This window comes from Zootoca vivipara, chromosome 5 (genome assembly GCF_965207765.1).
Source record: "Zootoca vivipara chromosome 5, rZooViv2.hap1.1, whole genome shotgun sequence".
NCBI classification, from domain to species: domain Eukaryota; kingdom Metazoa; phylum Chordata; class Lepidosauria; order Squamata; family Lacertidae; genus Zootoca; species Zootoca vivipara.
In genome coordinates, this window is record NC_142588.1 from 82,318,505 (window position 1) to 82,343,314 (window position 24,810).

The 24,810-nt window shown below is 44.4% G+C and overlaps 1 protein-coding gene across 1 annotated transcript in view; it reads right to left on the reverse strand.

The window, feature by feature from the left end:
• SLC7A14 (solute carrier family 7 member 14) overlaps positions 1-24,810 on the reverse strand; it is a 57,283-nt gene that overhangs the window by 18,120 nt on the left and 14,353 nt on the right. The window contains exon 2 of the mRNA XM_035133216.3: positions 11,420-11,920. Coding sequence (XP_034989107.1) covers positions 11,420-11,723 — 304 coding nt within the window. The 5' untranslated portion in view covers positions 11,724-11,920. The remainder of the gene's footprint in view (positions 1-11,419; positions 11,921-24,810) is intronic.

Sequence of the window (24,810 nt, forward strand, 5' to 3'; positions counted from 1 at the left end):
AGCTGATTAAAAATTCATGCAAGCTGCACACACAAGAGACCAGAGAATAAGTACATGCCTGAAAGATTGATGAAACAGATGCCTTGGTGAAGACAGGTATTCTATTCCAGGCTTTGACTTGAAAAACCATAATGAAGCTGGTGGCTAACTTTAGCCCACAGGCAAGCAGGCAAGGTGTAAGGACTGTGTTTGGTGTGCATAATGAGAACCCTCCAAGTGTCCCTTTATTCCAGGGACATTCCCAGATTTACAGAAGCTGTCCCAGTTTCTGATTTGATCCCAGAATGTCCCTCTTTTCCTATTTTCATTGGAGAAATGTTGGAGGATATGCATAATGGTAACTAATCAGATATCTCATTAGTATGCCAAGGTAACTCGAGCTCCTGTTATAATTTTCATATGGAACATGAGCAGAATTTCCTGTGCCTCAGTTATCCAGAGAGGCTCATTCGTGCATGAAACCACACACACAGGAAAACAGGAAGCATCTCGGCGGGGGAAAATAACAAAGGAGAAACAATCTCAAAGAGGCAGGAGAGTAATGCACTTTTTATTCATGCCCAGTGCATTTCAGCAGGCTATCCTTCTGGGCTTTTCTACAAAAATATAGGACGGCGGTGAATAAACAGTGGGTGTTGGGGAGGGAGTAAGAGAGGTGGAATCATGCAGGTGTAATGGTTTCCTCTGGGTGGCATACAGTCATAGAACTGTAGAGTTGGAAGGGACCCAAGGGTCATCTAGTCCAACCCCCTGCAATGCAGGAATCTCAGCTAAAGCATCCATGGCAGATGGCCATCTGTCACGGTCCGGTCGGCGGGCGTCAGGACCAGAGGCAAGATGGTGGTGAAGAAGCAGGGTCGAAGGCAGAGGCAAAGGTCCACGGGGCACGAAGAAGGCGAAGGCAAAGCGAGGGTCCAGGAACAAGAAGCAAGGCGAAGGTCCACGGGGCAAGAGCAAGGCGAAGGCGAAGCAAGGGTCCAAGGAGCAAGGAGCAAGGCGAAGGATCCAGGAACAAGAAGCAAGGCGAAGGTCCACGGGGCAGGAGCAAGGCAAAGGCGAGGCAGGGGTCCAAGAAGCACGGCAGCAACAAGGCAAGGGTCCAAGGAACAGGAGGCCAGATGCAACCAGGCAGGGATAGCGTTGCTGTGGCAAAGAGCTGAAGGGAAATGCTGGGCTTTTATCCCTCCCAGCTCCTGCCACCAGGTGCAGTGAGATCTCAAGTGGCCTCACCTGGGTGATTACTCCTTGCTTCTCCAGCACAAGCTGAGGACTTCACCTGTGTGGCCACGCCTTGCTTCTCCAGCACAAGTTGAGGCATGCCCCAGTCCTGCAAAGCACTACAGGCCCCAGAGCCTGACTCCTGCCCATACTCCTGACACCATCCAACCTCTGCTTAAAAACCTCCAAGGAAGGAGAGTTCACCACCTCCCGAGGGAGACTGTTCCACTGTTGAACAACTCTAACTGTCAGAAGGTTCTTCCTGATGTTTGGTTGGAACCTCCTTTTTTGTAACTTGAAGCTGTTGGTTCAAGTCCTACCATCCAGAGCAGGAGAAAACAAACTGGCTCCATCTTCCATGTGACAATGTGTCCTTAGATGCCAATTTAAAAGTTGTCTTGCGGACTTCTGGTCTACCGCTATTGCTGAGCGGCGAGGAAATCTCGAGCTCCGAGATTTCCTGGTGCTGTGAAGGAGGGGGGAGCTGCGAGAGCACGGTAGACCCCCAAAAGAACCCCAGATTGAGCTTTCTGGGGTCATGGGGACTCAGCTGTGCCTAGACACGTTTCCTCCACTCCCCGGCAAGCTCTAATAAGAGCCCGAGAGCAAGTGGAGTGGAGACGTGGGTGCCTGTGAGTCGATTTGCTACCTTCGCAGCCTGAAGCTCCGAGCTGACAGCCTGTTGAGCGGTGGATTCTTCTAAATTAAAAAGATCTGAAGACATTGGGACACCGTGAGTAAAAAAAAAGAGGGATATTCAAGGAATTGGCCACGGGTGGAGATTTAAATACGGAAGTTGATCTCCCCTATTGAGAGAAGTGAGAAGCAGTTATCTTGCCCAAAGTCGGAAAGATTATTAGGAAGTTTTAAATTTCCAAAGATTGGACTTAAAATTCTCCGCTTGAGGCAGGGTAAAGGGGAGAAGGGCTGAACTTAAGTAAAATCCCTGCAAAGATCTATTTTGGACTGGGGAAAGTCCCCCTGTAAGCTGGAGTCAGGTCCCTGGAGGGATCAGCGAGCCACCATTATGGTGTCACAAAAGAAAGGAATTTGTTTACCTCTTTGAGGTCGTGAACTGTCAGCAGTGAAGAGAGCTCAAAATATATGACTGTGAACAATAAGATTGTTAAATGCTCTTTCTATAAATGGTTATAAGAGTATTAAAGTATGAAGAGAACTGAAAATGCTAATTTGCAACCAGTTTGGATATAATTTTTGTTTCTGAAGTTTGGAGATATAAACTGCGCCATTTCCTGTTTTGCACCCTTGGCTGTGCCCATGAAATCTGAGACGTGTAAGATGCCAGCAGACATTAAAAACACCTGACTTTTCTGATTTCTAAGAGGAACTCTTAAAATTGTTATGGGAAATTAGAAGTGAGGTACAACAGAACACAATACAGATTGAAAAGAGAAACCAGAAGTGTGTGGAAATCAAAAAAAGAATGGATATACCAGAGAGTCTAGAGAAGAAAATTGAACACTTATCGGTCCTGGACAATGCAAATGATCCTAAAGAAGAAGAGGAAGGGATAGACCAAATCATTGAAAAAAAATTATCGAGATCCAGCATGGAACATTGTTCTCTCAGTGAGGGGGGTGGGAGCAAGACCCATGCCTGGGACAAAAGGTATTCAAAGATGAACCAATATGGAACATTGCTCTCCCAGTGAGGGAGGGAGAACATACTGGGGTCAGATCCTAAGGGGAATAAAAATTGTCAAAGGATTGAAAAGTGGTAACTCTGGTGGTTGGCATCATGTAGCAGTTAGAGAATTGGGGGGGCAGCGGGGGGGAGAGAAGGAAGTGTGGCTGTTAGGTTGTGACAGAGTAGAAGTGGGGTGAGAAGTAATAATGGATATTATTTTCTGAAGATAGATGTTGAGAAATTAATTATAGGTTATGAATATTTGATGATTATAGGTAAAGAATAATTGATGATTATAGGTTAGGAATAATTGAGGGATAATGAAGAAGAAATTGTTTATGAAATAGAGGAAGATGAAAATGTGTAAGTGCTGGAAAATGGCTTAAGACATAATATGAAAATTGCTACAGATGGGTTAAAAATGGACCCAGTGAGGGGGGAATCGAGGAAGTCTATATAACAATGTTAAGTAATAAGAAATATTGTTGTTATTATTTATTTTTCTCTCTCGCTTTTTGGTTTTTGTCTTTCTTTTTTGTATTTTCTATTTTTTCATTCTTATAAATTGAATAAAGATTATTTGGGGGGGAAATTAAAAGTTGTCTTGCGGACTCAGCAGAAGTAGGGAAGAATAAGATGCAAGGGGCCTACGCTGGGCTAGAGAAGTTGGGCAAATGACCCAGTGTCCTTCAACCCAGTGTTGAAGGAGGTAAGGAGAGAGGGAGTCAACAAGGCTATCCTCAGTGATGCACAGCTGTATATTCTATGCCTGTCATCCTAGTAAGTATTCAGCTATGATTACCAGGGTCACAAATTCCAGCAGCCAGTAGCCACCAGCCATAAAGGCCATTTAGCTAGTAATAAACCAGCTACTTCTAAAATTGTGCTGGATTGAGGTGGATGGGTGGAATTGTGCTGCCTGCCATTAATAATGTCTCTAATGAAGCCAATCTAATGTTTTGTGAGCTTCGTTACCCAATGTGTTTCTTTTAGCAAAGTAAAAATATGTTTTGGTCTCTCTTGGATGGAGACAAGTGCTGTTTCCTTTATTTTCTGTGGAAAACAACACAGATCTAATGCATTCCTGATACCTTGAGGCCAGATGTATCTGCCAGAAACCCAATTATTTTTCATCTGAATCAATTTGTGTATGTGACAGGAATACAGTTTCCTGTTTATTGGCCTATTAAACATTCATGCAGGAAGCAAAGAGCTGGTCCCAATTTTTTACAAAATGACCAGAGCTTCTAGCAAAAGAACCTAACATGACTTTGCAAGAATTTTTTTTTCAAATTAGGATTAGATTTGCCCAATCTGGCATGGCTGTAGATTTTAAAAATAAGATAAAGTAGAATAAAATAGACCTACAAAGCAGATGATTGGAAATGGATCTATGGGTAATATTTATTTATTTTATGTCTCAGCTCCTAAATAGTGTAACAATAACTTTGCTGGCATGATAATATGCTTGATGGTATCATTCAGGAACAAATAAACACAGCTGGATAGTTAGGGCTTTCATAAGACCAGCTATAATTTCCTATTTATAGCATCTTCTGCTGCTTCTTTTTAATAATAAAATCCCCTTTTCTTCAGTTCCTTAGCAATGCAGTCCTAGCCATGTCGACTCTGAAGCAAGATCTACTGAATTTAATGGTACTTTTTCCATGGTAAATATGTTGGAGATTGCTATTCTATACACACATGTACCTTGGGATAAGTCCCATTGAATTAAGTTGGACTTATTTTTGAGTAGACATGGCTAGGGACTCAGCTAGACTGGTAAATAAAGTGTTTTATATGTGTTGTATATGCAATAGAACACGGTGTCACCAGATGGCGCTGTTGAGTCCCGTCTTTCCCTACAGGATTTCCCTGTACGCGTTTACGTGAAATGCTTCTTTGATGTGTCTAGATCCAGCCTAGGATTGCATGAGGGAAAATAGGTGCCCTCTTTTTTGCCATACAATTTATACACCGCTTGATTGTAGAAAAACAAACCTCAAAGCAGTTTACAAAAAGACAAAACAATAAAATCAAGAAAAACTCTCAACCCTACTTTAAAACATACATGAGTTGAATTACTAAAGCAGTTCACATTAAACCTTGATTGTGCTGTAAACGTTGTGAAGCACTAGTTACACTAGTTTATTGCGGCTCACATTCAAGCAGGAGAAGAGGCTACATATGTGTCCTGGGAAAAGGCTCATTCTTATCTCAGTTTATGAAGCTGAGATATGATCACCCAGGCTAGCTCAGTGAAAAGAGAGCTGGCTCTTGAAAATAGTAACATGAGAACCGATCCCAAGGTTTTGTTTATATCCCAGATGCTTATGAGAACCGCAGCTAAAAGGTTAAGCAGAAGGTGAAGCGAAAGATTCAGTTTCATGTACTTTGTGATTTCCTAGCTCAGCCTCACTTTTGCTTTCCAAGAATGTGTTGCTGTTATAAATAACAAAACTCAGGAATGATCAAAAAGAGGGAAATGGCCGAGGAGACTATGAAAATATATCTCAGTGCTTGGGAAAATGTTTTTCTTCAGTGGAATGAAAGCAAATCAAGATGAAAGAAGAAAAGGAATAACCAACACAGCAAACTTGCTATAATCTTAAAATTTTAAAACATAACCCCTGTGGTAGAGATACAGTATTGGCAGTTTTGTGTGTTACTCTAGCTTATAGTGTGTGGCTGTGTTGTTTGTACCCAAGTAATATTTAATGGAAAACTACCAAGGTCATAGGATCAGGTAGTTGGATGGTTTTCTATGAGTTCACATGCAGTCCATGCATCTAAAGCACTCTTATGCCACTTTAACAGTCAGGACTACCTCTAAAGAACCCTGGGAACCGTAGTTTGTTAAGGGTCCTGAGAATTCTTAGGAGACCCCTCACAGGGCTACAATTCCCAGCTCTCTTAACAAACTACCAGGTACCCCAGAAATCCTTCCTGGTACGTGTTAACATGTAAAAGTCACAGACCTCCTTCGTTGCATCAATTTGTTCCAATTTGTAATGTAACCAAAACGCTTTCAACTGGCTAAGAACACCACCTGAGTTGTGTGAGCTCTACCTGAAACTGTGATCTGACAAGGTGTCCTGTCGTACCTTCTCAGCAGCATTTTGGGTGGGGCTTCACATTTTGCAGTCCAGCTGCTATGATAGCACAGAGACTTATTTTTATCTCTGTCTCAGAAGAACAAACGCCCGTCAGAAAACATATTAGTAACTTTGGATCAGTGACAGCTGGCTGTTATGTTTACAGAGATGGGGGCTCAGCCATCATGTATTTCTTCTTCCCAGGAGGCCACTGGGCAACATGAAACCTGCAAACATCTGAAACTTAAAGTGCCTCATTTGAATGTCTGCTAGCTCCTCCCACTCTGCCTCTTGAAATGTGCCAAATTGAGACATGTATGGCTTGACGAACACCAACTGCCTTTTCTCCCCTCTTCAACCCATTTTTTTTTTAAAAAAACTGATAAAGTGTTTTGGGGAATTTAAAACCTTGCACACTATTTTATGGCATTTTGGCTGACCTAATATAGACTTTGTAATTATTATTATGGCTAGCTTTATTCTTTAGAATTCTGATGCCTAAAAAAGCATTGTGCTTTTATTCAATAGCATTTTCTATCCCTAGGTAAGTCAGAGTTTTAGCTCCTGGTTGTGTTAATTTTTTTATAGGTATGAATTTATGTCACCACCCCCCCCCCCCGAACAGGCTTTTTTAAATAACCTTTTATAACCTTTTATAGTTCTTGAAGTTCTGCTTTGGGATGTTTTGGTCCAGACCCACATAAATATCATCCTATTTGATTCTATGCTTTGTGGATAATACTTATCCATACTTATCCTTTGCCCTCCTATTTCCAGGCACAGGTCTGTGCTTAAAAGCTCTGTGTCTGAGTCTCTGTTTTTGTTTTGCCCCAAGCTTTCCCCATGAAAACCTGCTCTTTAGTGCTCAATTGGAGCAAACATCAATTTGGGCTTTCTGCAGATTGACATTCGCTTTTATTGAGCTTTAAAGGGCAGGTTGTTGGGGTTTTCTTTGCAAAAAAGGGGGAGTGCTCGGACACAGAGCTTTAAACAGTGGACTGTGCCTGGAAAGAGCAGAGTAAAGGTAATTGTGGATAAACCCATAATCTGGGTTGGGCAGACCTCAGTCTTGTAGGAACAGGTGGGGTTTTTTTAGTAGACCCTGTGATCCTCCAACTGGAACTTACTGCAAAGGATATACACTTAGAATTAAAAAATTCTGAGCCAAATAATTTATTTTAGGCACCAGATCTAAATGGAGCTCATAGCCCTTCCACACCGAAATCTATCAACAGCCTTCTTCATTTCAGCAGTATAATTTGACCCAGGGCAGGAGGACTGTCCTTTAGTTTCTACTAGTAAATCAGGTGGGTGTCGGAAGTCCTTGCAGTCCAGACAGCTAGTGGCAGATCCATGGTTGTCTTCTGCCCACTGTTGTCTTGACCCACCTTGATAAAAATCTGATAGGTCCCACCAGAGTGGATAAAGTTGCTTCTAGTCCATCCATTGTGGCACCAGTTAGCCATTACCAGTCCTCAAAACAACAGTTAAGTGAAACAATGAGCTGAATGTTTTCCCTTGATGTTTTGTAGCCAGGCCAGGTGTAGACCTTGGATGAGAAATTCCAATCTCATAAGAGAAAGTAGAATGAAAACAACTATTTTATGCTTGATACAGCATTACTTAGAGAAAAGCTTGTTTTAAAAAGCTAAATTAATCTGGGACATTTTATTTTATGGTGTTGCATTCACAATGCAGAATTCAAATTAAGGTTCTTCTGTTATTTATCAGTGTTTTCTTAACTGACACCCACATCAAATTTGAAGCATCAATAACCTGCCTCAGAAGCACAGAAGGCTCCTTTCAACTGCTTGTATTGGAACATTGTGTCTGCTTGCTATCATTGAACTGTAAAGGACAACACCAGCAGTAAACGGGCTCACGTGGAAAACATAGACCAATTCATACCCTTGGCTAAATTCAATCAATGAAGTCAGGATTCAGAGACTTCTGTTTTACGCTTCTCCACTTCTTCTTATTCATTGCGATCCTTTAAAAACCAAACCTTGCAATCAAATTTCAAACAAATTTGCAAACAAATTTCAGGCATGTAAACAGAAGAGTCTTGCTGGTCCAGCATTCTTTTGGTCAACCTGGTCCAGAATGCTGCATCCCAATTGCATCTGGGAAACTTGCAGGCAGGGTACATATTCAATAGCCTTCCCCTCTTGTTTGTTCCTGACATCTGATATTCAAAAGGATGCTTAGCTTGAGGTGCCATTTAACTATAATGGGTAATAGATTCTGACAGTCCTGGAGGGTCCTGAAAACTTCCTTTCTCTCTTCATTAGTATAGGGTAGTGGAAGTGAGTGTTAATTAATCCACACAAGTACACTTCGTACCATATTGCTAGAACAATTACGCTAATTAAGATGGATTATATATATGTTCGGTGTAGCCAGTGAGTAATCCAGGGGTCCCCTAACTTACCCGGCTTCAGGCCGGATGTCCGCTGCGCCGATCGCACGGTGGACAGGGGAGTGTGTGCATGCGCCCATGTGCAAACACTATTTCTGGCACACTCCCGAACTGGAAAGTGCCGGAAATAGCTTGTGCGCATGTGCAGAAGCATCCTCCGACCCGAAAGTACACCAGAAATGACGCTTGCTCGTGCACACAAGCTATTTCCGTTGCTTTTCCAGGTTCAAAGTGGGCAGCCGCGCCAGTAAGAGCAGGCAGTGGGGGTCCCCGGGGGCCGCATAAAAGAGCCTCGCGGGCCGTATGTGGCCCCCTGGCCGTAGTCTGGGGACCCCTGGAGTAATCCATAAGCCTTTTTTGCCAACCAGAGACCCTCTGGAGGCATTTGTTGGCTCTCATGATGTCTGAAAAGGATGGTGTCAATGCAAATCCCCTGATAGTCTAAGCTAGCCTTCCTTAAAGCGATGTCCTCTAAAGGTTATTGGACTACAACTTCCTCAGTCCCAGACAGCATCAGGTTAGGGAAAGCTGGTCTAAGCAATCCTTATCTTGAGCACAGTGTATGTATCGTTACATTGTACTTTGCTTTCTAACTTGACTACATCCAGTTAAGCTAGGTAATTGAAACAGTCTACATCTACAACAATGGTTCTCAGCAGGTGTGCCAACTTGAATAAAATATTGGGGGGACCCAGGAAAGCCCTGCCCCACATAATTGATCACAAGGCATGGTGCACGTACATCATTTGAATAGCAATGCCCATCAACTTGAGTGGGGCAGCTCCCTCAAATGTTTTTTTGGGGAGCAAAGGGACCTCGACCCTTAGGCGTTGGCTCCTATGGTCCCCAGTCGTTTGGGGCCCAGGGTACATTTGGAAACCACAAAATACAGAAGGAAAACAGCTGATGGTCAGACCCTTAATAAAAAAGGTAAAATGTTTACACCCAAAAAAAACAAATACAACACAAACAAAGCAAACAACCCCACTAAAACACACAGCTCCTTCCAATCATATGCCTGTCAAGCCAAAAAAGACCTCAATTTAAAAAATATAATAAAAATTGGGAGGGCAAGAGGTTTAGGCAGGAACCAAGAGGGAGTCTGGTGGGGATCCCAGGTTTACAAAGATTTCATATTCAGTATAGTGGTTGAGCTGACTCTCATGATATCTGAAAAGGATTGTGGAAATGAAACAAAACTCGGTAATAGACCAAGAAGATTTATGGGGAGGCTGGACTGATTAACTCACACAGGAGAAAGAACATTTGTGAAACTTTGTTTGACATTTATCTCAGCAGCTGGGAAATAATCGGTTGAAAGAGGAAAACATCTATGTGACTGTAAGGGAAAGATCTGGATTATTATGAACTCGGAGAGACGATTTGAACTTTAGAAAAAAGACGGCAGTGGACGGTTGCGAGGAATCCCCAATTTCTTGAAGCATGGGAACCCCAAAAAAATTTCTAGATGATTTGGCATAACATTCGGTTTGATTGATATATATGTGTATAATTTGAAATAATGAATGTGATATAATTGGTTTTAATTGGAAAATTAATAAAAATATATTTTTTTAAAAAAAGTCCAGCTAAACCTTAAATTGAGCACAGTTCTAATTGAGGCAGAATTCTTACATAATTATTATGATATCTAGTTAGGTTTAGGGGTGATCACCGAGTGCTATAGTCACAACCAAAAGTGTTGACTCATTAAAAGAATAGTACTTAGCTCTTGTATATTTTGCCATTTTTTTCTCCTTGAACAAATAGCATGTTTAGGCATTTAGGGTCAGTGCCATCTAGAGAGTTTCAGCAGGCCTCATAAAATGGAAGGCAGGTAACATAAACAAGATTAATAATGTCCTTAATCAGAGGGAAAGACAGCACAGATTACTACCTTTACAGTCTGAACATTCAGCATTGCACACCAATGTGTGCCACCCCAATAGCCTTAGACGATTATGCTGCTTCCTGAAAAGTAAAATGACGACTTATGAGCATTTCGTATTACTTTTGGCTGACAGTTTGTTGAGCACTTCAAGGCAATAGTCTGTTGGGATTCTAACATAGTCGTCCCATCCCTATTTAATTTTAAAAAGACATTTGTGCTCCCAGGCTGGTGTTTGATCTCAGTATATTATATTTTTAACTCTGCCCTAGTTTTCCCTTGCATTTTCTTCTTGTGGTTTAATGCTGTTTTGACATGTATTTCAATACAGTTGTATACAGCCTGGAGACAGGAAGTGGAAGGCGGCATAAAAAGGTTTCTAATAGATAAATACATATAATACTTCAAATAACAAATGGCTTATAAAATATGTATTCCTGGAATGCTTAAGAAAAAGAGTGGGGAACCTCATGGCCCATGGCTAGGGTTGCCAGACTCAATAGTGGACAGGACTTCTGTGCCTTTAATTGCCCTGCTCTTTTTTGAATCTGGAAACCTTAAAGAGAAACCAGCAGACCCTTTGCTTGGAAATTAAACAAAGGGTCTGCTGGTTTCTCTTTAAGGTTTCCAGATTCAAAAAAGAGCAGGGCAATTAAAGGCACAGAAGTCCTGTCCACTGTTGAGTCTGGCAACCCTACCCATGGCTAATGTTGGCCTGCCAGGAGGTCCAGGTTGGCCCTCAGGGCCATTTTCTCCAAACCAACCCCAGCTGTCCACTCACTGATGCCACTGGGTGATGTCAGCTGATGGGCAGGGTTCAGTCCCGCTGGGTGTTGCATCACCAGTGTGTTCTCTGGTCCCTGTAGCCAGCAGGATCGAACCCTTAGCTCATCAGCTGGTCATGATATAAGATGATTGACAGATGGGTGGACTTGTCCACTTGTCACAGTGGGTTTGCAGGGGTGGGGTGGAGATAAAGATCTGCCCCCCTGGCCCAAAAAGGAACCCCAACCCCTGGCTTATGAGCAACGACAATGCTTGATGAAAGATAAGCTAAAAAGTTCCCCCTAGAGATTTATGAGAAATAGAATCAGCCACAACTGTTCTTCAGTAAATAGGCATTTAGTAAGCATACAGTTTGGGAAGACTCACCAGACAAAATGGAGGCTACGGCTGCAATGATGAAGGAAACGATGACGCCTGGCCCGGCCATCTCCTTAGCAACCAGGCCAGAGACCACATACATCCCGGTGCCAACACAACTTCCAACACCCAGTGAAACCAGATCCAGGGTAGTGAGCACTTGGGCCAGTTTGGTTCCATGGGATGTGGTGGTGCCTGTCCCCTCCAGCATGGATTCCACTGGCTTGGTGCGGAGGATTCGAGAGTGCATGGCATACCATGTGGTACCCCACTGGATCCGCCGGGGGTCCAAGTGCGAGAGGATGCCGCTCATTGTGATGCCAAGGGATGGGAAGAAAGGCCAACGAAAACCACAGAGTTCAGTTAGCTCCCGTAACAAAGTCTGACAGCATAGACTTTAGCAGGCAGGTAGTCAGTTTCAGAGATGGTCCATATCAACTCAAAGCCACTGCGGTGTGAATGTAAACTGAAGCTTTAATAACCTGGGTTTCAGTATCGCCTTGTCAGATCCTATGAGAAAGGGAGAAAGAGGGGGGGGGATATTCCTGTGAATGAAAGAAAGTGGGACCATGAAATGTTACTATCCCACTCCTAGGCACCAAGACGGTCTTACAGTAATACATCATTATGCTGGTTGAACACCTGGAGGACCAGGTCAGCCATATTTGGTGTACAGTGTAAGCAATACTAATTTCTAGATGTATTAATGGTCTGACCTGGTAATGGGCAGCTTCTGATGTTCTTCTTAAGTCCCATACTATAGACCTGCTATGTGTTCATGTGGTGGCGTCATTTTCACAGAAACGTAGAATTGGAAGGGATCCCGAGGGTCATGGAGTCCAACGCCCCTGCAATGCAGGAATCTCAGAAGCAATGAAGGTGGCTTCTCTGTCCTTGTCTTTCTTACTCAAGGATAGGTGGCACTCAGAATCAGTGGTTAAGCTAGATAATTTTAAACATTGGACCTAATATTCTTTTGTGTGTGTGTGGTAATTAGATGATAATGCATATTACACCACTTACTTTAAAATGCGGTAAGAGAGCCCTGCTGGGTTTGGGGGGTCCTGCTGAGAGGGCTCTTGATACCTGCCCAGTTGGTGCTATTCTTCAGAATATAAATTCAAAAAGTATGGAGCAATTGGTCAGCAGCACAATAAGGCCTGGATCATACATCTATGCACATCAGTTGGATTTTCAGCACTTAATTGCTCTACACTTGGGCTGCAAACTTATACACACATACACTGTGTGGGAATATGAAGCTAATAAGCCTCACTTACGAGTAAATAGGCATAGGACTGTGCTGTAGATACTTGCTTGCTGTGTGCTTGCTTCGGCAACCTATTGCTTTTTGTGCTTGAGCAATGATTACTCTGCATATTTGGACATAGATGACTAGAAAGGTAACAAGATTTCTTCTGTGTTCTCTTCCACAAATGATATTTGCTGGGCAAATGGTGCCTTGAACTTTTCACTGTTTAGGGAAGGGGTAGTGTGAAACAATATCTTTCCAGCTGCCTGGGGAAGAAACAATTATCTCTTTTTTTGGCTAAAAAGAAACTATTTTCCTCCTTCGTATCTAAAAATGTGTTTTTAATACATACAGAAATTTAGTCAAGTTAGCAAAAACATGGCGTTAAGTTGACTGCTGATGGTTGACTTAAACCTAGAGCAGGCACCCCCAAACTCGGCCCTCCAGATGTTTTGGGACTACAATTCCAATTGCCCCAACTCACTGGTCCTGTTAGCTAGGGATAGTGGGAGTTGTAGTCCCAAAACATCTGGAGGGCCGAGTTTGGGGGTGCCTGACCTAGAGTTTCCCCAAATATTTACCGCAAGCAAGATTTACCCCATTATTAAAGGTTGTTGCATTTAGGATTTTTTAGTTCATAGAAAAGGTGAGGAAGAGGTGGCATGATCAAAGTTTAAAAAGTTATGCATGGCATAGAGAAAGTGGCTAGAGAAAACCTTCTCTCTCTTATTACACTAGAATTTGTGCACATCCAACAAAGTTGAATGTTGAAACACTCAGGTCAAAGGAAAGTACATATTCATGCAGTGCATAGTTAAACTGTGGAACTCACTCCCACAGGAGGCAGAGACGATCATCAACCTGGATGGCTTGAAAAGGGGATTACCGTAGGTCAATTCATGGAGGATAAGACTTATCAGTAGCTGCTAGCCACAATGGCTATGCTCTGCCTCCACAGCTAAAGGCAGTATGCTTCTGAATACCAATTGCTGGAAAGGGGAAGGTGCTATTGTCCTGCTCAAGTCCTTCAAAAGACTTCAAAAGAATTACTGCCAATCAGAATAGATAGCAAGGGGCCAATAGTCTCTAGTTCAGGACAGAGTTAGTATGTGAAAGGATTAAGAACCACAGACTTCTAAATTGCTAGAGTAGGCTCAGTGATGTAGGCTTCCTGCTTCTCCTGAGAGGGAAGAAATAATGCTTATTTCCTGTTCTCTCCCCCTCTCTCTTTTGTTGCATGTGATGGAGGCAGATGTCCCTCACCTTAGCTCTCTGTCCCAGACATATGTCTGAGGCTGCCCTTGTGCTACTTTTCAACCAAGAACATTTACCAGAATTTTATCATTGCTGCTAAGAACAATGCATGACTGTAAGTAAAGTATATTTTAAACTTCCTTCAATGTGTGGTGTGCTATGCAGGAGGGGTAAAGGGAGCCAACCGCTTCAAGTAGCTGGAATGTATTATAACATGGCTTAGAAGCCTATTCCTACACTTCACTAAATCTACCTAACGATGGGATTTAAATTCTGCTACTGGGGCTCTTTATGCGCAAGCCCTGCATTCCTAAAAAAACAAAACAAAAAAACAGGCACCAGCCATTTCTTCTTTTGTTTCCTTTTTTTTAAAAAAATATATTTTTATTAATTTTCCAATTAAAACCAATTATATCACATTCATTATTTCAAATTATACACATATATATATCAATCAAACCGAATGTTATGCCAAATCATCTAGAGAATTTTTTATTTGGGTTCCCATGCTTCAAGAAATTGGGGATTCCTCGCAACCGTCCACTGCCGTCTTTTTTCTAAAGTTCAAATCGTCCTCCAAGTTCATAATAATCCAGATCTTCCCCTTACAGTCACATAGATGTTTTCCACTTTCAACCGATTGTTTCCCAGCTGCTGAGATAAATATCAAACAAGGTTTCACAAATGTTCTTTCTCCTGTGTGGGTTAATCAGTCCAGCCTCCCCATAAATCTTCTTAGTCTGGAGCTCCCTGTTGCGTCGAAGCAGCGCCATCTTAAAAAGCTCAAATCACTTTCGTTTTCTCTCATAGCCATGAAGATTAACGATCTTTATAAAATTTACAGCTTTTCCAGGCAGAAGACCCAAACATCAAACCATAAACTCTTGGTAAATTAATGGATCTCCTTGCCCTATAGCTGAACTTAGCTTCAGGTCGCTGCTCCAATTCAAAGTGCGTCACAGCTCATAAATCCTCCGAACGCGTCCAGGACTCCTTCCGTCCGACTAGGGGGGGGGCTTTTCTCATCGGCAACTCCACATCTTTAAAAAATATGCTCAGTAACAACAGTTTATAAAGTTCAACTCACACAGTCTTTTGCTTCTCTTTCACTCCAAACAAGCCAGGACATCGCTTCTGGGAAGGTACGAAGTAACTCATATGAAGAAAAATAAAAAAAAACTCAATTCCCTTATCGCTCCGTCCCCATCAATCCTTCTTCCAGATGATATACAGCCTTTGACTCCTCTCCCTCAGCAGCATAAATTTCTCAGCAGTAAACAGCGCTTCTTCCCCTCCTTCTGAAGTATGTCCATAGTTTTAAGCCTAATTATCTTCTTTAACCATGGAAATCCCCGCCATGCAGATTAGCGTCCGGGAGTCCTGGCCCTCGTAAGTGCTTTTCAGCCCAAGCTCCCCCCACTCCATAAACAGTCGGAGTGGGTCTGGGGGCATCGCGGGCCAGCGGCCCCTCTCCGTAACCCCCGGAGAGGGTAGGGGGTTGCCATTTACTCCCCTAGCAACCGCCAAATTCCTTACGAAGGTCAGAGGGATGGAAAACAGGTCCGCCATTCCTGCCGGCGGAAACCGGAACCTCATTTCTTCTTTTGTTTCCTAACACACATACACGGGTCTGTAGAGGACTAGATATAACTAATATAACCTCTTACCAATGCCCATCAATATTGTTATCTTTCAACAGGGCTAGGATTGGACTTTAAATCAGGGACTGTCCTCTATAAAGCAGGATATAAGACCACCTGAACAAAGGCCTATTGAATAGGCCTGTTTCCAACCACAGTGACCAACCAGATGCCTGCGGGAAACTCAAAGGCAGGCAGGAGCACAGTCGCCATCTCCTGCTGTTGCTCCCCAGCAACTGGAATTCAGTGACACACTGCCTTTGATCCTGGATACAGCAGATGGCCATCACAACTAGCAGCCAATAGCCATAAGGTTGAGCTCTTCATTCATAGCCAAGTGGTGGAATTCTTACTTCCAATGTGGGAGGCCTAGTCCAGTGTGCTACTGACAGTGCTTTTTGAGGATGGGGGAAACATGCCATAGCTTACTGTTGGAGCATAGCTTTGTCTGCACTAGGTTTAGCCCCTGGTCCCTGCTATTTTTAAGCAAGGATCTCAGACAGCAGGGCTGGTGGGAAATACATTGGACAGTCACTGCAGACAGCAGAAGCAGCAGGCATAATGAGCCAGTGATCTGGCTCAGTTTAAGTGCATTCAGAGTTTTAAGCCGTGTGGCTTCAAAGAGCACCCAAAGACATTAGTTTCCTAACTTCAGCAGTGACATTTAAAACATCTGGATGGGTTTCAACCGAGTGCTTTATAATTAAACTATGTCTGTCTTTTCAGCTCAGAAGCATCCCACTGTGGGGACATAGAAAACTCAAAGATGTATAATACTCCCTATGGCCAAATGTTATATTTTTCTCTCATCCACTAATTACCTTCTTGCCCATTAAACAAAGCAAATGCCACAAACACTTCGTTGAGGGACTTTATTAAACATTGGGGGAGAACTTTGTTCATTTCTGTTTTTGCAAATTGCTTCCAAAGATGGTGCCCAACTCACAGGGTTCTTTTCCTTGATGGTAGTGATTTGCATTTACTAGACCAGGCATCCCCAAACTGCATCCCTCCAGATGTTTTGGCCTACAACTCCCATGATCCCTAGCTAACAGGACCAGTGGTCAGGGATGATGATAATAATAATAATTTATTATTTATACCCCGCCCATCTGACTGGGTTTCCCCAGCCACTCTGGGCAGCTTCCAACAGAAAAATGAAATAGAATAATCTATTAAACATTAAAAGCCTCCCTAAACAGGGCGGCCTTCAGATGTCTTCTAAAAATCTGGTAGCTGTTTTTTTCTTTGACATCTGATGGGAGGGCATTCCACAGGGTGGGCGCCACCACTGAGAAGGCCCAAACATCTGGAGGGCCGAAGTTTGGGGGTGCCTGTACTAGACCAATAAGTGAGGCCACATCTGCACCATGCATTTAAAGCACTAAGATTCCACTTAAACAGTCATGGAATCCTGGGAATTGTAGTTTATTAAGGGTGCTTAAGAGTCGTTAGGAGGCCACTATTCCCCCCACAGATCTACAATTCCCAGAATTCCCTGGGAAGAGGGATCGATTGACAAACCACTCTCCTAACAACTCTCAGCACCCTCAGCAAACTACAGGGTACAAAAATATGTATTTTTTTAATGAAAAAAACTCTGAAATTTAAAAGAAATCAAAAGATTGATGCAGAAATAGGAATAAATGGGCTTATGAGTGGATAAACACAAAATTTGTACAATGACACCCCAAAGCTTAAGAAAAACACTTTGTCAGCCCATGCCCTCCACAGCCCAAGAAGAGACAAGAAAACCATCTCTTTGTGAATTCTAATCAGCTTTTTCCATTCTCACTGTCATTAATCAAAAGTCTACCGCCTACTGCTGTGATGCCAGACATTATTAGGAAGGGTTGTTTGTACCACAACAACATTCTTCATTAGGGAAAATTAAACTAAAACACCAATCATATTGCAGATAGCGAGAGAGAGAGAGAGAGAAACATGTTTACAGGCGCTAATTGCCTTTACCTATGGAAACATTTCCTGCATTATTTATATTCAGCAAAGTTTCAATTCGTTGCCATGGCGGCACTTAAAGCCATCCTGGCTACTAGCTTGACTTGTATGAGCCTCCGGATATGTGCAATTGGTTTGAGTCACCTATGCATACAGTGGTACCTCGGGTTGCGTAGTCAATCCATTTCGGGGTGCCGTTTGCACCCTGAAAAGTACGCAGCCTGAGCAGCGCTTCTGCGCATGCATGAAGCGCACAGAACGCTTCTGCGCATGTGTGCGCAGTGGAACCCGGAAGTAAACACTTCTGGGTCCGCACAGTTCTTAACCTGCAGCGTACTCAACCCGAGGTATGACTGTATATCAAAGGGCCCCGAAATAGCCTGCAGACCAGTTGCATTCTGGCTGACCGCCCACCCAACCCATCTTCTGTCCCCAGGGATACCCATCATCTGCACTAGTCTGCTAGACAGGAGGAGAGCTGAACGTTGCTTATGGTAAGCTGAACCATGTACAGAATTCAGAAAGGCAGCCGCACCTGGTGACTGATGGTGCAGGAAGAATGTGCACATGGGAAGGTGGGAGATGGAAAGAGAGACACAGAGAGAGAGATGCAGGGCTATTTTAGTCACTGGTGACACTGGCAGCTGACCCTCAGCTGGCTGGAGCAGATGGTCTTTGTACTAAGACACAGCAAAGGCTGGTTGCTGCTAAAGCTGCATCTGTGGAACGAGTTACGTCATGGCCTTGCAAAAACGGAATTAAATGGCAGAGAGAAATGAGCACAGAGGCTTGTTCCTCTCGTGCTCATTTTCTGTTAGCTGCCAAGGGGAAATGGATGAGCTTTTCATAGAATCGTAGAATCACAGAATTGTAGAGTGGGAAGGGACCCCGAGGGCCATCTAGTCCCACCCCCTGCAGTGCAGGAATCTCAACTAGATCATCCATGGCAGATGGCCATCCAACGTTTGCTTAGAAACCTCTAAGGAAGGAGAGTCTAATACATCTCACAGGAGTCTGTTCCCCTGTCGGAAAGTTCTTCCAGATGTTTGTGACTTCCAAAAATGGACCTACTTTTCAAAATCAGTCTTGCCTCTCTAAGATATTGTTGGCTACTAGATTGATCAATAGGACAGGAAGCAGCACAGTGTGGAGGAGCAACTCCTTCTCCCTTCCTTGCTTTCCCCTCGAACCACTTCTGCAGACTTTGGAATGACAGGAAGTTGGAATGCAGGAACAGAGGAAGCTGCCTTATGCCACCTCACACAATTGGTGCATCTAGACCAGTATTGTCTACGCCATGGGTGTCAAACACAAGGCCCGGGGGCCAAATCCGGCCCGCCAGACCTCGTCATGTGGCCCGCCGAGCGCCCCAGCCAGCGGGACCCAGCAGCGGGACCTTGCTGCTGAAGTGCAGCGCCAACAAACAGCTGGAGCCGGGGGGGTAGAAAGGCAGCCGGAGCAGCGCTGCATGGAGCGCCCCGAGCCACAGCAGGAGAAGGAGGAGGCAGCTTGCCGGGTCAGCGCCCGGCAGCGCTGCACGGAGAGTCCCAAGCTCTGTAGCACTTTGAATCCTCCTCCTCCTGCCATGGCTCGGCGCCTGGAAACGGCTGCTGCTGCTGCTACTGAAGCACAGACAAAGCACCCAGCAGCGCCGCGTGGAGGAGGAGGAGGAGGATTCAAAGTGCTACAGAGCACTGCTGCGTCCCAGAGGCTCGGGACTCTCCGCACGGCGCTGCTGGGCACCGACCTGGCAAGCCTCCGCCTCCGCCTCCTCTTGCCTCACCTCCTCCTCCTCCTGCCGCGGCTCAGCCTCATGAACGTGAGCTCAGCAGCGGCTCAGCCTCACGAACGTGCAACTCTGAGGCTTTACGCACTTCTCCTAAAACGGACACCTGCTGCCTCATGCTGCACGGGAAATGCTTTTTGCCCCTGGGTCCTTTCGCGCTCTTTTCTGGCGCTGAATCAAGGCGGCGACCCCCCCCTTCCCTTTCTTTCTTCCTCTTGTTCTTATTCTTTCTTTCCCTCTCCTTCCTTCCTTCTTTATCTCTGTCTTCTCTCCCTCTTTCTTTTTCTTTCCTTCTTTATTCCTTCTTTCCTACTCTTCTTTCTCTCTCCCTCCTGCTCCCTCTTTTCTTCCTTCCTTCCTTCCTTCCTTCCTTCCTTCCTTCCTTCCTTCCTTCCTTCCATCTTTCTTCCTCTCCCTCATTCTTATTCTTTCTTTCCCTCTACTTCCTTCCTTCTTTCTCCCTTTCCGTCTTCTCTCCCTCTTTCTTTTTCTTTTCTTCTTTATTCCCTTCCTTATTTCCTACTCTTCTTTCTCTCCCCTCTTTCCTTCCTTCCTCTCTCCCTCCCACTCCCTCTTTTCTTCCTTCCTTCCTCCCTCCCTCCCTTCCTCCCCTCCCTCTCCCTCTCCTCAGAAACATAGGATGCTGCTTTATACTTCTGGCCCTTAAACCCTGGAACCAGGAGAGCAGCTCCAGTGAGTCAACCTCAGCCAGTCCCTTTGGTGAAGGGTGGTGGCTCACTGGCAGAACATCTGTCCTGCATGCAGAAGGACCCCAGCATCTCCAGGTACTAGTAGCTCTGCAAAGGTCCTGCATGAAACCCTAGCGAGCCTCCACCACCCAGTGCAGTTACCAATAAATTGTTCAATAAATTGTACAATAATTGTACATTTGAATATCTACTTGCCATTATTCTGACTATGTTTCTGCTTTCAGAGCTAGTTATTACTTACATTATTACAAAAAACAGTAATAATTGAATGCAGTGACAATAATTTATGATAATAAAGAGTGGACACATAGTCCTACAGATACAACCGGCCCTTTGAGGGTGACCAGACTGCTGATGCGGCCCCCAATGAATTTGAGTTTGACACCCCTGGTCTACGCTGTCTGGCAGCAGCTCTCCAGGATTGCAGATTGGGCAGATGGAGATGCCAGGGTTGAACCTGAGACTTCCTGCGTGCAAAGCAGGCATTGTGCCACTGAGCTTAAGGCTCTTCCTGGAAAAAAAAGCATTATATAGTCAGCGTCTGAGCCCAGAAACAAATCTCAGAATTATTAGCTGCTGTCTGCCCTGGATTTCTTGCCCACATTAGCACACCCTTGGAAAAAGAGTTGCCTTAAGTAGTAGGGACTCCTGTTGGTACCAGCCTAAGATCAGCATATTATGCTGCCTTACACTGGCTCAGGCCATTGGTCTACCCGGCTTAGTGCTGACTACTCTGACTGGCAGCCAGGACTCAACCTGGTCCATCACATCACCTCTTACCTGATCTTTTTAAGAAGGCCAGGAATTATACCCGGGACCTTCTGCATGCAAAGCATATGCTCTGTCGTTGAGCTCTGGCAGTCCCCTGCTTCTGCCTTCTTTACTGATCTGGACACAAGGCCCTTTCCAAGAAAGTGTGAAGCCAAACAATTTAGCCAGCTGGGGCCAGTGTTGGAACACGGTGGTCTTAGGTACTTGCTGGGCCAAGCACCCTGACAGAGTCCACCACTGATTATGAAGGTGGATGAAGTTCGTTGTTTGCTTAATTATTTAACTAGTTAGTCACTTAAGTCTCTAAGAAACTTCAAAAAAAAAAAATCCAAAGGCATTGCATAAAAACAGACAATGCATTCCAAAAGCCATAAAACAGTCCCAGCAGCAGTGGGAAACTTCAGCAGCAGAAAACATTCTGTCACAGGGTGTGCGTTGCGACTACTCTAGAGTAACGACTCTGCACGTTCTGGCCTGTTCATGCTTTTATTATGTGCAGTCTATTTACAGTGATAGAGCTATACAGGATACATCCGTTCAGTCCGAACCAGAACCCTGGAATGGCGCGCTCTGCGTCTTCTTCCAGCATAAGAGTCTGGGCACGTCAAATAGCCTTCCGCGTTTTCTCCTGCGTAATTCTGGAACCGGAGGGAAAAAGGGCCTCCTTTCCCTGCTTTCCTTCTCCCTCTTCTCCCCCTCGCTCTCTTCCGCTCCCACATGTAGCAGGGGATCTGCTATGCTGCCAGAGCCCTGTCTCCTCCTTTCTCTTTCCTCACTTGACTCTTCCCCCTCCCCGCTGGCACTACTGCTGGTGGAGGAGCTGCTCCTCAGGATGGGAGGGGGCTCTCTGTACGCTTTGCCCCTGACACATTCCATTAACAAACATTACAGTTAACGTAATCTGTCAAACACCTGGGACAAGAGATATGTGTGTGTTTTTCTGGTGCCAGAATGGTGGGGCTGGGTGGACCTCACTTGGGAGAGCATTCTACAAACAGAGAGCCACAACTGAAAAGGCCCTCTCACTTGTCACTACCTTCCGAGCTACCTGTTTATACAGGCTGTAAATTGTGGACCCATTTCCAGTTAAAAGGATCTCTGCTCAGTGGGTCTACTCTGCATAAAACCTAGTTGACTACCACCCAATAACCTCTTTAATAAACCATTTTTTTAAAAAAACAACAGCCCCAAACCCTAATGTTTCCCAAACTGATCTTTGCCAACTAGATCAAAGTTCTCTAGCCCCCAGTGCATCATGCCAATCAGAGTCTTGTGAGTCAATGTGGCATCAAGCACTACGTTTGGTAGGCTTGCCATACGTCAGAAAAATTCCTGACATGTCCTTGTTTTCGGGTGTAAAAATGGCATTTGGGGGAATTTTGTCGAATTGGCAAAAAGTCAAGGAAAACCTGGATGTATGGTAACATGATGGAAAAAGCTTAAAATCACTATTTTGTGGGGAGGTTTCCCCAGGGTGTCAGGAATTTTACTTTTTGAAATATGGGAACCCTATACATTTGGGTAAGCACACCTCTTCCAGGTAACACAAGATATTAATATTTTCAGGCAGAGGAAGGATAGAAATGCAAATACCTAAACTCTAGCACAGTGTGTGCATTCCCCAACCAGCAATCAATCAACTTGGGGAAGACAGAGGACAATGTCATGTTGTGCAGATATCAGTTACAAGTGACTGACTTTGCACACTCAATCTCAGAATGACATTTTGCACTTTGGAAAAGGGCATGAGGCAGGACAGGGCACTGAAAACTGTCTTATACCAAGTCAGTCCATTGGTCCATCTAGCACAGTACTCTCTTCACCAGAGATAGGCAACACTGTGCCCTCCTGATGTTGGCAAGGATGAGCCAAGGTTGAAGCTGAATTGCCCTGTTCTCCTCATTCCTGGGTGGACTGGGCAGGCTGGCTGGCCAATGGGGTCCTTTCTCAGAGCAAGGCATTCTGGGTGAGGTGTCTTGGAGAATGCCTTTGCCAACCCTATCCTTTGCCCCAGCAGCTATAAATGCCGCTTAAACAAATTGCAATAAATTATTTTTAAAGTCTGCACTCAAGCTGTCATAGCAAACCACAGCAGCGGCCCAGCCATTCTAGGCCCAGAATGCCTCACTCTGAGAAAGGAGCCCTTTGGAACCAGCACAGTGAGGCTCAGACAGGGTGGAGCATGAAATACATGGAGGAATGGGGTGGAGGAAGCAGGTGCTGATGTCATCAACACAAAACGGAAGAGCTGGTGGGAAGAAAAGGAGGAGGATGTGGGCTGGTTGCACCAACCCTAGTTGTAGGGCTACAACGGCCACCAGTCCTAGCCAGGGATGATGGGAGTTGTAATTGTCTAGAGGGCATCAGGTTGCTGACTTCTCCACACTCACTGGCAACAACTTTCCAGGGTTCCACACACCTCTAACCTAGAGATGCCAGTGGATGGACCCTGGACCTTCTGAGTGCAAAAAATCCATATGATTTACCTCTGAAAATAAGGCAATGTATACACTGAGGCATGTAGTATTGCCCATGAATGGACACATGTTGGCAAAATGCTGAGTCATTTTTCTGTTCCAGAACATTCATCCCTAGGGTTCTAGTATAACATTTGGGGGCTCTGGGAGCATTGCACCCCAATGTGTGCCCTCTTGGAGCTATTCCACAGGTTTTTGCTCTTGCTCTTCGTCTGGTAGAATCTCAGCCTGGAGAAGCAGTTTCTGCTTCCTATTTGCTCAGCTTTTCTATGTAGGCAAAGGCATGACATCAGCTATGCAATTCAATATGTCTTCAATAAAATTACATGAGTCACGCTTCAGCTACCAACCACTAGAGAAAATGTGGAATTCCTGCCTCTGTAGGACACTCATCCACTCATTATCCACTCTTTGGTGCGTCAGCCATGTAATTTGATTCTGCACTTCATATTTTGATGGCCATCAGATCACTGATTTGCTGCATAAGAAATTCCACCCTAAAAGGTTTTTTTATATATATATCAAGGAATCTAAAATTCAAAGTCTGGGATGAATATAAGAGTCTAGCCTAGTTCAGTACTGTTGACTCTAACTGGCTGCAGCTCTAGGGGGGCTGTGTGTCTTAATTTACGGAGCACAGTCCTCTGTTTTAAGGACTGTCTGGTAACAAAGCCGGTTAAAAGACTTTTAAAAACCACAGGAAGGGAGAGCAGGGGTCCTGCAGTTGCTTATTTGACAACCCAGAAAGCAGACTGTGCAGACACACAGTCACAGTCTCCCCCAATCCGTCAAGGCGTATTATATTTCCATTAAATTATAGAAATTATTTCCAAATCTGCACCTATACTTACAGATTTACATGTGGCTTTTCAATGAAAATCTGTGTCCTCTTTTTGGAGCGCAGTCCTCCATAGCCTCAAGCAGAGATCATTTTAACTAGAAATGTTAGCAACTGAGCATGGAACTTTTGGCATGCCAAACAGCAGGACCAGCCCCAGGTATTTTGCTGCTTGAAGCTGAACAGCAAATAGCGCCTGCTCCGCACAAATCAAGGTGTGTAGTACCTAAGACCAGTCAAGTTTATTTTGGTGCCTGAGTCAGAAAATCTCACAAGTGCCCAGGGCCGGTCCACCCATGAGGCAAGCTGAGGCATCAGCCTTGAGCGGCAGAAGCCCATGAGGTGGTGCATTGGTGGCAGCACCAGCTTCCTGCAAGATCTCATGGAGCACACAAGATCAGATGCAGCGGAGCCGTGCATTCCCATTTTGCCTCAAGCAGCAAAATGGGACGCACTCAAATTACAATAATAATGAAGTGCCTTGAAGTGGTCATTTCCGTCTGCCTAATAACAGGGCCGGCCCTCCTATAAGGAAGCTTGAGCTGCTCTCCCCTGCAGTGCCTCTTTTGTATTGCTTGCTCAAGTTAATGCTGAAATTGTTTTTTTCTTTTCTTTTCATTTTCAGCAAAGGCAGGTTTGAATTATAACATCTTTCATTTTCTGACCTTTTGCCACAGGTCCCCTAGATAAGAGGTTTGTTTTCCTCCTTCCTT